General features: G+C 48.7%; 1 protein-coding gene across 1 annotated transcript; it reads left to right on the top strand.

Moving 5' to 3' along the window:
• The first annotated feature begins 8,297 nt into the window (after positions 1-8,297).
• On the top strand, positions 8,298-15,715 carry TMEM200C (transmembrane protein 200C). Its single transcript, XM_059706587.1, has 2 exons — positions 8,298-8,764; positions 11,514-15,715. Exon 2 carries the CDS (start codon positions 11,608-11,610, stop codon positions 13,444-13,446), a length of 1,839 nt encoding a protein of 612 aa, XP_059562570.1. The 5' UTR covers positions 8,298-8,764; positions 11,514-11,607; the 3' UTR covers positions 13,447-15,715.
• Positions 15,716-16,011: the final 296 nt, after the last annotated feature.

Below are 16,011 nucleotides of genomic sequence, written 5' to 3'. Positions count from 1 at the left end.
TAGCACTTCTAAAGTGAGCCATTAAATAGACACCCTGATGTGTAAGCTCTTAAAGCGACTGCTACAAATTTCATCTTTCCTAATTCTTCTCCCGTGGGTGTGGATTCTCAGCCTTGATCATAATATATTTATCTCTGTAAATGGGAAAAACATCATTTCCTTGGCAAAGAAAAAAAGAGTGGAGCTGTAACATTGATTGATATCTGATTTCCAGAAAGTATAATTTTTCTATCATTTCATTAATATTAATGTCATCAAAAGCCAGACGTTGTAAGTGATTGGGAGGAATTTGAAGGAACTGAGACACGGCTTCACTCTGTGAGGTGAATATGTTAAGTTCTTACACGATTTTCTGTAAAACTCATAGCCCTTCAGATTTTTCTGTAGCCAAACCCTGATCTTTGGAGAAGGTGTTTCAAAGAATAATAAAAACCAGGAATATTTTGAAGCATTATCTTTGCTTTTTCTCTATATTATTTTCCAGTATGCAACACCAATATCTCACCTCTATAAGAAGCTCTGTAATCACTTTACCTGTCAAGAAGGGATGTTTGCATCTTTCTCACTGGAAAAAAAAAATCTGTAATGCTTTTTTGATGTAATGATACTTCAATCTGCTCCTGTATAAAGAAACCAGCTGAGGTTGTTGACAGTAAGATTTTATAGAAATTCAAAATTAAATTTAGTGTGAAAATGCTGTGTGCTTTTTCCCTTTAGAAAAATATTGTTACTTTGAGCCCATTGTAATCATTTAATATATCTTTTGTGGCTCTGAAACAATCACAAGAGTTTCATTGGGTGAAAATATGCTGTCAGTGCTGATTTACTGGTTTTATGTATTAGACATTTCTATGCTTTGTGATGGGAATTTTGGGGAGCAGTTTTCTCTTTTGCTATGACCATGTATACCCTCAAAGGATATAAATGTATTACAGATGTTACCATGGGGTCATTTGAAAGGTATGTATAATAAAAAATGATTGGGCAGCACCCCCTTCAAATGTGAAATTTAATTCCTCCTTGTGGTCCTTTGGCTCCTAACAACCTTGAGGCCCAAACATTAAGATTACGTAGTTGCCCTAACTGGTTTGGCTCAGTGGATAGAGCGTCCGCCTGCAGACTGAAGGGTCCCAGGTTCGATTCCGGTCAAGGGCATGTACCTGAGTTGCGGGCACATCCCCAGTGGGGGGGGGGGGGAGTAGGAGTCAGCTGATCGATGTCAGCTGATCGATGTTTCTCTCTCATTGATGTTTCTAACTCTCTATCCCTCTCCCTTTCTCTCTGTGAGAAATCAATAAAATATATATTTTTAAAAAATATTACGTAGTTATATAGTCAATAACTCAGCATTGGGGATTCTAAAACATTGTGAGGCTGTATGAGCCCCTCCACCTGAATTCCTAAATAGTGGAGCAAACTGTGGGACTGACATGATGGTCACAATGGCATGAGACTGAGGAAACCCAAGCCTAACTTCAGAGCACAATTGGTAAGTGTCCAAGCTCAGGAGATAAGGAGGTGAGGGAGTGGAGATCAGGAAGCCACTGCCACCACCTGGGACTCATTCAGAACTACAAAGCCATTCGGGGCGCTAGGATCTGACCCAAACTTCACAGGTAGCTTTTGCCTTCCCTTGCATCTCCAATACCCAGCCCTGGACACATAATAAGCGCTCTATACATATTCACCATCGTCACTTCAACCACTAACATCTGAATAATGCTGTACAGGCCTCAATGCTTATACCTCAACCAACACCGACAGCAGGGGCTTCGAAAGTTATACAGCAGGCTTAGGAACAGGGATATGGGATGGGGAACATTGCAAGTACTCAGCCTTTATTTCTATACGTCCACTTAGGTGTACTTTTTGGGTGGTGGTGTTGATGGGGTACCCACAACTATTCCATCAGCAGCCACTGATGATGATCTCATTTCTTCCTCACAACTACCTTGACAGAGAGGCATCACAAATCATCCTTTATAAACAGTACAACTACAGTCAGGCAGATAACTTGCTCAGTGTCACATGGATAGAAGGGGCCAAGTTACTTGAGAATAAATGATCTGAATCCAAAGAGTAACCCAAGAGTAGAGTAAATTTGATGTTTTAGAACACTGCACTCAGACCTCACATCCACCAAACCCATTTCCTGGACAGATGCATCAACCTGCAAAAAGGAACCACGTTTGAACTTTGCTCTTCTATTTGAACTAAAACCCATGCTGCTGCCCTATATAAACAACAAAACACATTTGGCCACTGGTGTTATATACATCTATGTTCACTATTTGAAACAAACAGTTAAAAGCAGATTTCTCGCTCTTGTGCATGCACGTGCGAATAATGGGGATCAGGTAAATTCTGTTCCCTCATCCCCAAAATGAGAAGACTGAATTGGAGCATAGTTCTCAAAATATAACATTCTCACAGATCATCTGGGCATTTGTTAAAATGCAGACTCTGGTCCAACAGGTTTGGGGTGGAGCCCAAGATTCTGCATTACTTACAGGCTCCCAGGTGCTGCTGGTGACCCTGGTCCTCAGACCACACGTTGAAGGCCCTTCCCACTTTCAGCATCTTAACATCTCTGTGACTGGCATTCTTGGCGCGCTAGTCCCTGGGCCTCTTGTTAAAATGTCCGCATCATTATGGCTCACACACCCAGTTCTATGCCTACATTCCACTTTCCAAATCTATTCCGGGTCAAGGCTGGGATCCACATCCATGAAGTATTCCATAACAGCTGACCTTAAACAACACGGATTTGAATTGTGCCGATCCACTTACTAGTATACTCAGAGGTTTTTTTCAATTGACCTGCTCAGTTCAATTGACCTTTGCAGTTCAAAGCTGGGTTGCTCAAGGGTGAATCAACTGGCCATTGGGAATCTGTGATCATGGAGAGATGACTTAAATTATAGATTTTCTACACTGATGGTGGTCAGCTCCTCTAATCCTTTATTTGTTCAAGGGTCAACTGTAGTTTTTCTCCCCACTGGCCATCTTTTTCTGAAGTCCTCTAGCACCTAGAGATTTATCCTTCTGCCTTGGATTGGTCACTAATTTAGTTAGACTTTGTTAAGTCTAACTAATTATAGGCTAATAAGTCCATGTCCCTTCATTCTTTTCTGTCCCCAGGAATACTTTCAAACGGTCAGCTCCTTTTCAGCTTTCAATTCTCAGTGTGCATGTCACTCCTTGGTGACACCGTCTTTGAATACCCAATCTAAATTACCCCCTTTTGCTGCCCCCTCTGGCCTGTGAAAGTGCCGTCTTTTAATTTCTTCATATTGCTGATCAAATTTTGACATTTTCTTGCTTATTATCTGCCCCCTCAAGAGAGAGGGACTTTGTTTACACTGTCCACCACTCTATCTCCAGTGCCTAGAATGCTAACTATAACATAGTAGATGCTCAATAAGTATTTGTTGAGTGAATAAATGCAAGAATCAAAGAGATGGGCATACAAGCAGTGCTTAAGAAAATGCTTATTAGATGAATCAGAGACCCGTCACCCAAGCACTAATTGTGGAATCTTTTGTTTCTATATTTTTGAAAACTAGTTCCTTGTCTGTGTGTTTCTTCTTTCCTGCTGGGTACTCACAGCGGCTCACATCACAATTAATTCTGAAAGGAGATCAGACATGTGAGTTTCTATTAGTTCTCAGTGGGACAAGTCATCTGTCTGCAGTACCTGTAGATTGTAAGAAATAATAGGAGTGACCTAAGTGTGGACATTTAGGATATGTTCTGGAAACATGGAGCAAATTTAGCTGTATGTCTCTTCTTAGCTCTTCCATTGATGGAGCCCTCTTTGCAAAACCCTGTCCAAGCTCAGCCAGATCTGCTTTCAGGCTGCCCAGGGACCCTAGTGTCTCCTCTCAGACCTGGATTATCTATGAGGCACACAATCTAGCTTTGATGGTGTGCATGGAAAATGGTAGAAAAAAGGGGGCTATGGGGAAAACTGGATGTACAAAAACAAACCTCCTTATTAGAGAAAACAACCACTGGTAGGTCTCTAATTGACAGCCTGGCGATTTGTAATACGAAGAAGGAATGAGGCTGAAGGCAGAGGTGAAGGCTGTCATTGCTACATGCCAGTAATCTGGAGCAGAGGTGGAAGTCCCTCTCTGAGGAAGGCTCTTTAGACGTTTCATCATTTCCTTTCCCCTGTGGTAGAAGCATTGGCCTTGAGCTCTTTGACACCTTTGAGAAACACAAGGAAAAGGCTTGATCATGACCATGACACTAGCATGACTGCTAATTTCCAAACTGAGGTACTTGAAAATGATGCTGAGTTCTACCTCTTAGAGGTTCATTTATGGGGCCCCAGGGAGTGGAGCACAGCAAGCATCCACCCTCTGGCATGGCAGTGTTCCATGGGGAAGGGCTGGAAACACCAACCATGTAACCTCTGACCATGAGAAACCCCAAGGCCAGCATGGCTCAGCCATGGAAGTACCGTTGTTGGACTTCTAAGTTCTATGACTCCATCCAGACTATGTTCAATGTTTTCTGATCCAGCCCATTCTGGTCCAAAAGAAATGTAATGTGGCCTCAATTCACCAGTGCATTTCCTATTTTCTGATTTATCAGGTTCTTTTATCCTTTACATGGGTCATGAAGAACTGTGAGACTACCAAGGGACAGTATATTGTGCTGGGGATGCAGATAAAAGACAGGATGCCCAGGGAAACCTGAATTTCCGGTAAAGAGCAGTCATTTTTCAGTATATGTCCCAATATTTTATTTGCTGTATCCAGTGCTTAGTTTTTTTTTTCTCTCTCCTGACATGCTTTTGTTTGTCATATTGCTTTTTTTTTAATTGGCAGGGTACAAAGAAGGAACAAGGAAAGAGGAGAAGTGAGATATTTTGTGTCCTGTCTTCAACCTTGGGGTAATGGTTCTCCTTCTGTTGTAAAGATACCATAAAACGGCTTGAGAGTGCTTTCTGTGAAATCCTCAAACTTCCAGTCTGAAGAAGATACTCTCAATTTTTTTTTTGGGGGGGGGGAAGGTTGTTTGTTTGTTTGTTTTTTGCAAACTTCTAATTTGACTGGAGTGTGACATGATTTTGAAATATGGATTCTCCAGCAAACTGAAATGAAAAGGCTTTGGCCTAATGGCAAAATGTGTGACGTGGCATATGGCATGTGGACAGACACAGCTCAGTCAGAGCAGCTGACCCTGCAACCTCATTTCAGAAAGGACAAGCGCAGCCATGGTCCCACGCAGATCCTGGAGAGTGTGAACGGAACGGGAGAGTGAGGGTAACAAGCTGGGAAAAGATGTTAGGACTAAGGATGACAGCTACCTTTAATGAGCTACACCACATGAACTAAACCCTTTTATTCCTCAGAGCAATGCTATGAGGTAGGTATCAGTGTCATTATTCCATTACAGACGGGGACACTAAGGCAAGTGAACTTAAGTCATTTATTTACTTAAATTAAGTGAAGGGTACAAACTGGTTCCAGAACCCACTAAGCTAAACTACTTCTGTTTCTGCAGCCGGGACCACCTGAGAGCAGGGCATATGGGGAGGGAGGAGTTGCTGAGCTGCTGACAATGTCCCTTTCCCACTGCACACTCTTGGAGATCAAGAAAGGCCTGAGTGGGCCCCTAGCAGCCACCTTCTCGTCCTGCGCAGCCCTGGGGAACACAGTCGGAGAGCCAGACAAGGTGATGAGATGATCAGGGCAAGTACATGGGTTATGAATGAATTATGAAACTGATAAATTACATAAGGATTGTTTTTAAGAAAGAGCAAATGAAAGGTTTCAGGTCAGAGTTTAATCCAACTAAACTGGCTAATCTTTTTCCTTTATTTTTTTCCCCCAAGGCCTTCATTATTCTCCTGCGACGACATGGTCAGAATGCTGGGCTGAGCTCCGAGTTCCTGAGACACTAGTGAATTATCATGATTGGGTCCTCAGCAGGATGAAAATGGGTGTCCCATAATCTCAGATACCACCTAAACAGAACAGCCAGTGAAACTAGAAGGAAAATAACTCCAGGAAGGCCAAAAGCATCATTGTTCCTTTGAAAAGAACTGTGTATAACTTGGAACCCCCTGGGAATGTATGTTGATACTATGTTATTACAGAGGGCATAAAGGACTCCACTGGAAACACACGTGATCTATCTGATTTTCTCTCATACCCTGTGCTGAAGACAAAGGAAATTACTGAAGGCGCTAAACACTTGGGTTAAATAGAACAGTTTAAAGTTCCAAAGAGCTCAGTTTGGAAGGAAGCCTTTGATTAATAAAGCATAAATCTTATTGTAGTCATCAACATAAGAGAAAAAATAGCTCTGTCCCAAAGCTTGTTTGTCTAGAAAAGAATTCTTCTCCAAATCCCTCCAATGAGTTTCATAATGGCTACAATTTATGCAGAAATGTTAAACCATCAGTGGCTTAATCTACCTAAAATCCTAATTAAGTTCTGCAGTATTATTCCAGTTTATACAGCAAACAGAGGCCCACCAAGGACAGAAGTTGTCACCCATAGCCCCTGACAGCCAGCTGTGTGATGAGATGAGCTCTCAGATCCCATCTTTGTATAAAACACCAGACTATTATTGGGATTCAAGAAGTCTGGAAGCAGCTCTGAGCAAAAAACAAACAAAAAACCCCAAACAAACAAAATACACACAAACAAACAAACAAAAAAACAACTTTAAAAAATGACAATTAGACCCAGTTGTTTCTCCTTTGCAGTGATTTTTCTAAAAGAAAACAGTCCGATGTGGGATTTAAAACTCCCTTTCCTGCAGCTTTCGTTCTGGCCTTCTGCACGCAGGCAGGAATAGACAGGTGGAAGGAGGTGGATCCTGAGCGCCCTCATCCTCATCCAGATTCCTGACTGGCTTGGGAAAGGTGACAATCACTTTCAAACAGGAGGGATAGGGGTTCCTTTGGGGAAACATTTCTCCTCCATCCATCCTGTCTCCCCAACACCTCTATCACCACCTCCTATATTATTGTCCACTTTTATCTCTTTCAACCTGAAAATGTTTGTGTTCTTATTGCTCCTTTTGAAAAGTGTACGCTTTAGCCTTAAACACAGGTGAATTCTGTGCACTTGGAGGAAGTACCTTGTAACCCTCCTCCTATGGGGGTTCTGTGGCCCCTTAAACAGCAAAACTCAGAACATACAACAGGCAGCCCCATGCGCACATACACCAAAATATTTATGTCTGGAACCCCAAGTTCAGACAGCACTTGCTGCTCTTCTGTCGCTCTCTTCCTGAATCCTGGCTGCCTCGTCCCAGTAGGTGACTGAAATCTTTCTTACTTTCTCCATAACTACATGGGGAAATTCCACTGGGAAATTCTCTTTTCCATCATTTTTTACTTTATGGTTGAGAGGCCAGGGAGGAGCCGGGAAAGCACCTCTATCTTCCTCTCTCCAAATGACGTAGGGAGTGTGGATACCCTCCCCACCCCCACATGCCCTCTCTGATTCTAACCCTGATCCTTGCAGGATGAAGCTTTTCCTTTTAATGCTTGCTGCTAGGAGCAGGAGGGGCCGCCCCGGGAAGAGCCGGGAACAGATTCTAATCTCCGAGGCGCCCCAGCTGCTGGCTCCCAGGGAGAGGCCGAGGTCGGGGCGGGCGCTCACAAAGCCCGGCTTCCCTGAAGCGCGAGGACCGGAGACGGGCAGCCCCGGGTCCCGTGCTGCGCCCGCTCGGCGGGGACGGCGCCACTCCGGACCCGAGTTTTTGCTGGGGGACAACTTACTGTGTTCGCTGAGTGTCCACACCGCAATCTCCCAAATGGGAGGGGGGACAGCAAAGGTTCGTCCGTATCCTAGAGTAGAGGCAACAAAAGAGAGAAGGGAGGGAGGAGACGGGGGACCACCCCTCTGTCACCCAGAGCGTCCCTCGGATGCGGATGGGAAGACCCTCCGGAGGGCGGCCCTTCCTTCGGGCCCCCTCTGGCCTCTGCTCAGACAGGTAGTTGGAAAGAAAGAAACAAAGCTCCCAGCGGAGGCGGGCGGCGGTCCCCCGGCGCCACGGGGGCGGGGAAGGCCGAGGCCAAGGCGCCCCGCGCCCCGTCCTCCCGACGCGCGTCCTCCGACCCCGGCCCGGGCGCCCAGCGCTGGACCCCTCCTCCGCCTGCCCTCGCGCCTCCCGGTCCTCGGGGAAGCGGTTTTCCGAAGGGACGCGCGGCGGGCCGGAGAGCAAGCGTGTGCGCGGGGGCGCGGAGGGAGGCCGGGGAAGTGGGGGGGCGCCCGGGAGGAGGCGGAGGGCGGGGCGGGGGGCGGGGGCGCCCCTGGTGAGCCGAGTTGGGCCGGTACCGACTGCCAGCCTGCGGCAATTTCCCTGTGTCATGGCTCCGGTCTCTTAGCAACAGCGACCAGTCCGGCCGCCCGGAGCCGCGCACCGCCTCGGGCTCCACTCCACCCGGCGGAGCCCGGCGCGCCGCAGCCACACAAAGAGGCGCTGGGCGGCCGGGGCGCGCGGCGGGCGGCGGGCGGCGGCGGGAAGACGGCTCGCAGGCGGGATGCAGCGGGAGGAGGACCTGACACTTCTGGGAAACTCTTGGAAATGGCTCCCGCCAGGGCACCCGAGGGGGCTGCGAGCCTGGGGCGGGCGCTCGCCCCCGCGGGGCTGCTGAGCCGCGCTCGGAGGCCGGGCCCGCGGCGCCGTCCCTGCGCTCGGCGGCCGGCTCGGACGGAAAAAGTTTCTCCATGGTTCCTTTGTGTCGCCCGGGCGCTCGATCGCCGGCCCTGAGCCGCCCCGGCCTTCCTGGGTAAGTGAGCGATATCGTTGGCTTCTGCTGCTGCCATTTTGAGCAGTTCGGTCTGCCCTCGGCCCCCGAGCTGCCCCTTCCCACCACTGCCGCCGCTAGCCGGGGCCCCCGGACGGGAGAGCCGTTGGCCCGGGCGGGCTCTATGGGATGCGCTGCCCGCAAAAAGCGGGTGCAGATGCCCTCACTTCTCTCCCGCCTGTCTTCTTTCCCGGGGCGGACTCCCAGCTGCTGCTCTCATGTGACTCCAACATTAATAAGCAGACGAAAGCGCCGGGCCAGGGGCTCGCTGCCCTGCCGAGGAGGGGGCGGGGGTCGAGGACCTGGGTCGAGTCAGGGCCAGGGCAGGGCGCTCCCAGCCTGTGGGCGCCGAGCGTCTCACACAGAGTGGGGCTCAATCCATCATGAGCCGCGAACTTGAATGTGTCTCATGGAAGCAGTTGTATTTTTAGACTCCCCCCCATCCTCCATTCCTTAACCATAGAAAGACCAGCACCGGGCAGCAAATTTCGAGGGTAGCCAACCTCGACTGCTAAGTTAGTTTTCCCTCGTTCTGTATGAAAGAAAAAAAAAAGCCTCAGAGGTGGTCTTCCCTCACATCCGACCACTGTGCTTAGTGTCTCATGTCATGGTGATATGTTAGAAAGAAGCCCAGCTTTCCACAGAGCTGAGGAAAAATAAACCAGGGAGTTAATTACTAGCTGTTAAAGTAATCTTAAAGATCTTCTGTAAAGGTTGATTGAAATCCAGTCTTCCTTACAGTCTACCCAGAGCCAACGCCCGAGGAGAAATACATGGTGGGGCTTTCCTCCCCAAGACACCCGGCAACCTGGTGCACCCTATGGATGCCCAACAAAATGTTAGCCCTTCTCTCATCTGGGAGAGTCACCTGCCAACCGAGTCCGGTTTTGTTTCTAAAATGTCTGGCTCCTAAATCCTTAAAATAAGCACAGATCTCCAGATAAGATGCTAGAGTCTAGGGATCACTTAAAACAGCAGTGTCTGTGTTACAACTACATAATAATCGTGCTTACTGGGGGAGGGGGGGTCAGATGGACAATAAGCTACTCTGGGTTTGTGTGTGTGTGTGTGTGTGTGTGTGTGTGTGTGTGTGTGTGTTTTAACAATCTGTACTTGTGCAGTTTCTTAAAAACAAAATTATAATAGATGTATTCTCTCTACTGACCCCTCTCTAACCTACCTAGTATTTCTCCTTACTGAAAACCAACTAAATCCTCAGGAGATATTGACTTGCAAACATTGTAAAGTGCTGATTACCATTTGCTTTTCCTCGGGTGGAGAAAAGATCCTGCCTATATTGATATAATGGAGGGAATCGAGGGCCAAAGCTCTTCACCCAGGCACCAATTAAAAGCAAAATTCTACCTAAGTCATCCCACCTTTTCAAAGGGTAATTTATTCTGACACATGAATTACTTTCTAAAGGATAAAATGCCAAAAGGCTTGTGAGTGATACCGAAGCCTTTCGTTTTTAGAAGCTAAAAGATATCCACAGAGACACATCTGCATGTACAGAACCTCAGCTTTATTATAAACAACAAAACTTCCTATAGGATAGGTCATTCACTGATGGTTGTCACCCTCCCTTCCTAAAAAAAAAAAAAAAAATGACCTCATGAGAAAAAGATGAAGAAAATGTGTTCTCCCTTGGGGAAATGTCATTTTACAAATCATCATTATTATGCTGTGCCTAGTTAATTGCCTACTCATTTGAATTTTGGGATTCTGGAAAGTGTTGACACATTAATAAGGGGCCAGAAAGCCGTTATGGCAGACGGGTGAATTTTTTTTTAAGGTGGTACTTTTCCCACAGGATAAAGAGATCTTTCTCTTGGAGATCCTGGGGACCTCTCAACCCCCCTGAAGAGGTCTAGCATATGGTACCTGTATGGGAGCTCCTCCAGGGGAGGGGAGGCCAGAGGAAGAGCTGGGTTACATAACCGGTTACCGAAAACTAAATATTCCGCTCCAAGAAGCTGTCCAGATGTTGCAGAAAAGAGATGATGAAAAGGCTACGAAAGGGATCTGCTTGCCTTTAGCTGTGGGAACAGTAATAGGTGGAAGACGTCTTTGTGCAGATATTTGTCAGAGCATTGGCACCTCTCTCTGGTGTTCTGCCAGCAGTGGGCTCTCTATTAATTACCTGGGGCACATACGCTGCCAGCATATGTATGACCTTTAATTTTCACCCCGTGAAATGAATTCCCCTTGTGCAACATAGTAACTTTGGGGGCTGTTTTAGTGACTGATGACTGAACCTTGACAAATTATTGGCTTAGGGTGAGAGTTGAAATTCCTGCGGCAAATCCCTTGGGAATCTTCTGACTCCAGGAGGACAGAGGGAATGGCTTTTGCCTGGAAAGTCCTCAACTACTACGCCGAGTCCCCACATTTGGTGTCTCCTAATGGTCGGAGCTCTGTTGGCTGCCAACCAGGAGAGTTTGAAATGAAGACGCTGGAATGTTAGCCGTAGAGTGTGTGTGAATGGAGGCATGGGGGAGAGAAGAAGGCTCCTCTCAAAGTGTCTTACCGCCTTCTATCAATGTTTGCAACAACGCTGCGTTTCCCCAGTCCACCTACCCCATCCCCTGGTCTCTCTAGGCCGCACTCCCCTTAGCGTGCCTGGGGAGGAGGCACACCTGTGGAGGGCTGGGGGGAGCGGGACAGTTGCAGCGCGCGGCATGTTGCTGCAGCCAAGCCGAGAGCCTGACTGTTTTCCTCTGCTTTGCAGCAGGAGGAGGTGGCGGAGCAGCTAGCGGGCAGCGGGCGCGCCCCCTGCGCAAGCCTCCGCCCCCGGGGCTAGCCCCGCACTCCACCGGCGCGCCATGATCGCCACCGGCGGCCTGCTGAGGATTTCCGCCCGGAAGCAGGATCCCCTCCGCCCTCCCAGCCAGGTTCCCAAGCGCAAGCGGAAAGTCCAGAAGAGGCGCAAGAACGACGTGGTGGTGGTGAAGGGCAAGCTGAAGCTGTGCTCCATCTCGGGGCTCATCGCCCTCTGCGGGATCCTGGTGCTGCTGGTGGGCATCGCCATGGCCGTCGTGGGTTACTGGCCCAAGGCCAACGGGGCCAGTCGGGAGGGGGGCAAACAGCTGCCGCCCGCCAGCAGCGGCCACCGCGCCCCCACCGCGGCCAACAGCAGCAGCGGCGGCAGCAAAAGCCGGTCCAAGGGCCCCCCGGGGCCGGTGAGGGGTGCCAACGCCAGTTCCGCCGGCGCGCCCGGGAGCACGCCTCCCGTGCGCGCCGCCGCCCCTTCTCCGCCCTCCTCCACGTCCGTGGGCTTCTTCTTCCGCGTCTTCTCGGGCTACCTGAACTCGGACAAGCTCAAGGTCTTCGGGCCCCTCATCATGGGCATCGGCATCTTCCTCTTCATCTGCGCCAACGCGGTGCTGCACGAGAACCGCGACAAGAAGACCAAAATCATCAACCTGCGGGACCTGTACTCCACGGTCATCGACGTGCACAGCCTGCGCGCCAAAGACCTGGCCGCCGCCGCCGCCGCCTCGGCGCCCCCCGGGGCCGCCCCCCTCAATGGCTTCCTCAGCTACGTGCAGGCGCGGGGCCTGGAGCTGAAGCCCGGGAGCGGCGGCGGCGCCGGGGACGCCTTCGGGGCGGCGGCGATGCTGGCCAGGGGCTCGTGGCCGCACCCCGCCGCGCTCAGCGGGGGCCGCAGGGCCGGGGACTCCGCGTCCCCGCCGGACCCGGCCTCGTCCTCCCGCTGCCCGCGGGAGCCGCCTAGCCTGGCGGAGGCCGTGTACAGCATCTACCGCGAGCGCTCGGGTGTGGCTGGCCGTCGCCGGGCCGCCGCCGCCGCCGCCGCCGTGGCCGCAGCCGCCACCGCCTCCGCGGCCGCCAGCAGCAGCAGCACCCCGGGGCCCTGCAGCCCCCGCGGGAGCTGGGGGCGCCAGAGCACGGCCAGTTCCCTCCTGGACTCCTCGCTGAGCGCCTTCGCGTTGCTACCCTTGCAAGGGGACCGCGACGGGGACGGGGACTCCGAGGGCGCGAGCTGCAGCTGGCAGAGACCCCCTGGGGAGCGCGGCTCCCGGGAGATCCCGCGGGGGGAACTGGACCTGAGCTTGACCGACCTCCGCGGCGACCCGGGTGACGCGCGCTGGGCGCCCAGACAGCTGGAGGAGGCCGGGGCGCAGGGCGGCCAGCTGCCCAGGACCGGCAGGCACCGGGCCCTGCGGCGCGGCAGCGCGAGCGGGCGCCCCGACCGCCGGGCGCCTCTGTCCCCGGAGCCCCCGCCCTCCCCGCGCGGCGTGGACCTGGACTCGAGCCTTCTGGCCAACGCTGCCTCCCCTTCGCCCCCCTTGGAACTGGAGGACTCGCCCCCCGCCAGGCTGGGCTCGCCCAGCTCCCAGTCCGAGGACCTATCCTGCAGCCATAAAGGCTACAGCCCCCTGCGGGAGGCCGGCACCTCCTTGGAGTCGGTTGTGGACGCAGGAGCCAGTAAAAGTCCAGACTGTGAGGCCACCGCCCCCCAGGGCGCGGAGGTGCTGAGTCCTCCCAAGACCGTCCCGGATGATGCCAGTCAAGGGCCACCCAGGGACCAGCCACCCCAGCCAGTGCAGAGGCCGTTTACAAACCAGGAGAAACTCTTCATGATTTCCCGGTCTCAGGCCCCGGGGGCAGAGGTCGGAGAACTGGAAAGTACTGGCGATTAGGGAAAGAGGAGCCAGGAGGAAAGGAGTGAGAAGATAGGCTCACCCCCTCTTTCCCCGTGGACTTCTGGGAGGGAATCTTCCAATACCCAAAGAGCTACAGAATGCTATCCTGGAACTGTGTTCACAAGAGTCCTGTAGATAACTCCAAGCAATTTTTTTAAATGCAAACTAGTCTTCTATGGCCGATGGTGATTGTATGTTCCATGAAAACCAAATGTATTAAAAGGTCAGCAATCTAGTTCATTAGATAAAATGCTCTTAATTTTCTTAGGATCAAAATAATATATTTTTACAGTAACTGTGCACTTTAGCTTCTTTTCTGAATCCCTCATTTCCCTAACCCTGTATGCTGCTGCTGGTTTTGTCCATAGCTGCTTGTGAACGACAAGCTTTTTTTCTCCTGCGCTTCCGCGGATCATAGGAGGGTTTGATTCAGTTCTCTGGGAACTGACCTTACTAGGTGAAGTCAAAGCCAAAAGCATGAGTATGTCAGGAAAGAGCACTTTCCTTACCCCACCCCCCTCTGCTCACCCAACTGCCCAAAGGCCTCTCTATTTTTTAAAAGGATATTTACATTTTGCTACTAGGGTTGCTAATGGAGAGACAGGGGGCCAGAATCTAGTTGGACTGTTACATTCTTAAATTCACTATATCAAGTAGTACACAATACTTTATTGAGTACCATCACACCTGTATTGAAAATAGCATTACTATTAAAAATCTTTTTTAATAAAAAAGTTTCCAAACAAACAAATATTGCCTCATTTTGCCTTGGAACTAATGCTTCTAACACAAACATTTAACAGTTTGACTGATAAATCTAAAATATTTTGCTAAGACACAGCTACTATGATTGTAGTTATTGTCCCTAAAGTGCTCAGCGCCATCATTACTCAAATAATTTCCAGTATATTTTTAACTTTTAAATAGAGATAATATTAACCATTTAGGAGTTTCTCTTTCAAAAAGAATTAAGCATTAAATAAATAGTAATTATTAATAATGCTTCTAGTTCACCTCAAAGTATTAATTTACAGAGCGCCAGGCTTAATATCCTGTTTCATCCTCTTGGAGTTGACTATTTTCAAGTTCATAATCTTGTTGTTGTTAATCCTCACCTGAGGATATTTTTTCCATTGATTTTTAGAGAGAATGGAAGGGAAGGAAGAAAGGGGTGAGGAGAGAGAGAGAGAGAGAGAGAGAGAGAGAGAGAGAGAGAGAGAGAGACACCAATGTGAGAGATGCATCAATTGGTTGCCCCCCACACACACCCTGACCAAGGCAGGGATCCAACCAAAACCCAGGTATGTGCCCTTGACTGGGAATCGAACCTGAGACCCATCTGTTCAAGGGCTGATACTCTAATCATTGAGTACACCAGCCAGGGCCAAGTTCATATTCTTGAATCCATGGTCTACATAGACTAAACGATAATGTTAAAATAATGTGGTAGGTTTTTTACACTTGATTTTATTAAAAGCCAGTGAGTTAATTTTCAGGAATGTGAGCTATTATTGGGAATGGTGTCACTGTTCTTCAGCCCCTTGGATACAAGTTCTGCAGTTGCACACAGCCAAGGCTCTCATTGCAAGAGATTAAAATACTGATTTTAAAGGAAAATTCAAAGATGCGGTCATGTTGGTCCCATGGGTGAAGCAGTGAGTCCGGTGCAAAGAATGGAGATATAAGAGTGTGATGGCCCCCAGCTTTCTGCCTGGGCCTAGCTGCATAGCTTTGAAAGCCACAGTGCTGAGTCCCAGTCATTTATCTATAAAATGGAAGAAACTGTACACACCTCATAGAGCTATGAGGTGGGGGACAAAGAGTTGTAAGTACAGAGCTGAACAGAACACTTGGCTCAGAGTATGTACTTAATAAGTGGTGGTTATTGCCATTATTATTATAATATGTTGTCTGAATGCATGCAGTAGAAGAGTGGGACATCCCTCAAGTTGAGCTCAAGAAAGCCTCTGCTGAAGTCTAGACTATCCTCTTATTCTCTATAACTTAGTCAAATCACTTAACCCCTCTGGATCTCTGGTGGGTGACGTAATCTCTATGAATGCCTTCGGCTCTGAAAGCTTTATCTAAATTCAGGGTGTTTGTTTTGTCCATGATATAATCATATCATATTTGTACACACAACTTTGCAGTGAATATACTTAATAAACTATTATTTATTATAATATTCTGTAATCAATTTTAAAGGACCTAGTATATTTCCAGGAATCTGCATTAAGCTAATAACGCACTTTAAAACTGTGGATTAATTTATTTGGCACTTCTTTATAGCAAAAGTGAGTTTCCACTAGTAAAAGTGACAAGCAAGTGTAATCAGACCTCCAGGTAGTGTTAAATTTCAAGTCTCACATGTTTTCTCACACACAAAAAGAATTCAAATGTCTTTAGGCTTTCTTCTCTATTACCTTGCATACTGGGTAATTTATATATTATATGATGAGTTGTTTAAATTGCTGGGTAATTAATATACTGTATTAGTGAGTTGTTTAAAAGGAAAAATCAAATTCTAATACTGTAAAATATAGTTTCCAGTCCTCAGAAAAT

This window comes from Myotis daubentonii, chromosome 8 (assembly GCF_963259705.1).
Source record: "Myotis daubentonii chromosome 8, mMyoDau2.1, whole genome shotgun sequence".
In the NCBI taxonomy this organism is placed as follows: Eukaryota; Metazoa; Chordata; class Mammalia; order Chiroptera; family Vespertilionidae; genus Myotis; species Myotis daubentonii.
Note: the sequence above shows the minus strand (reverse complement) of the source record. Positions and strands in the feature narration are given on the sequence as shown.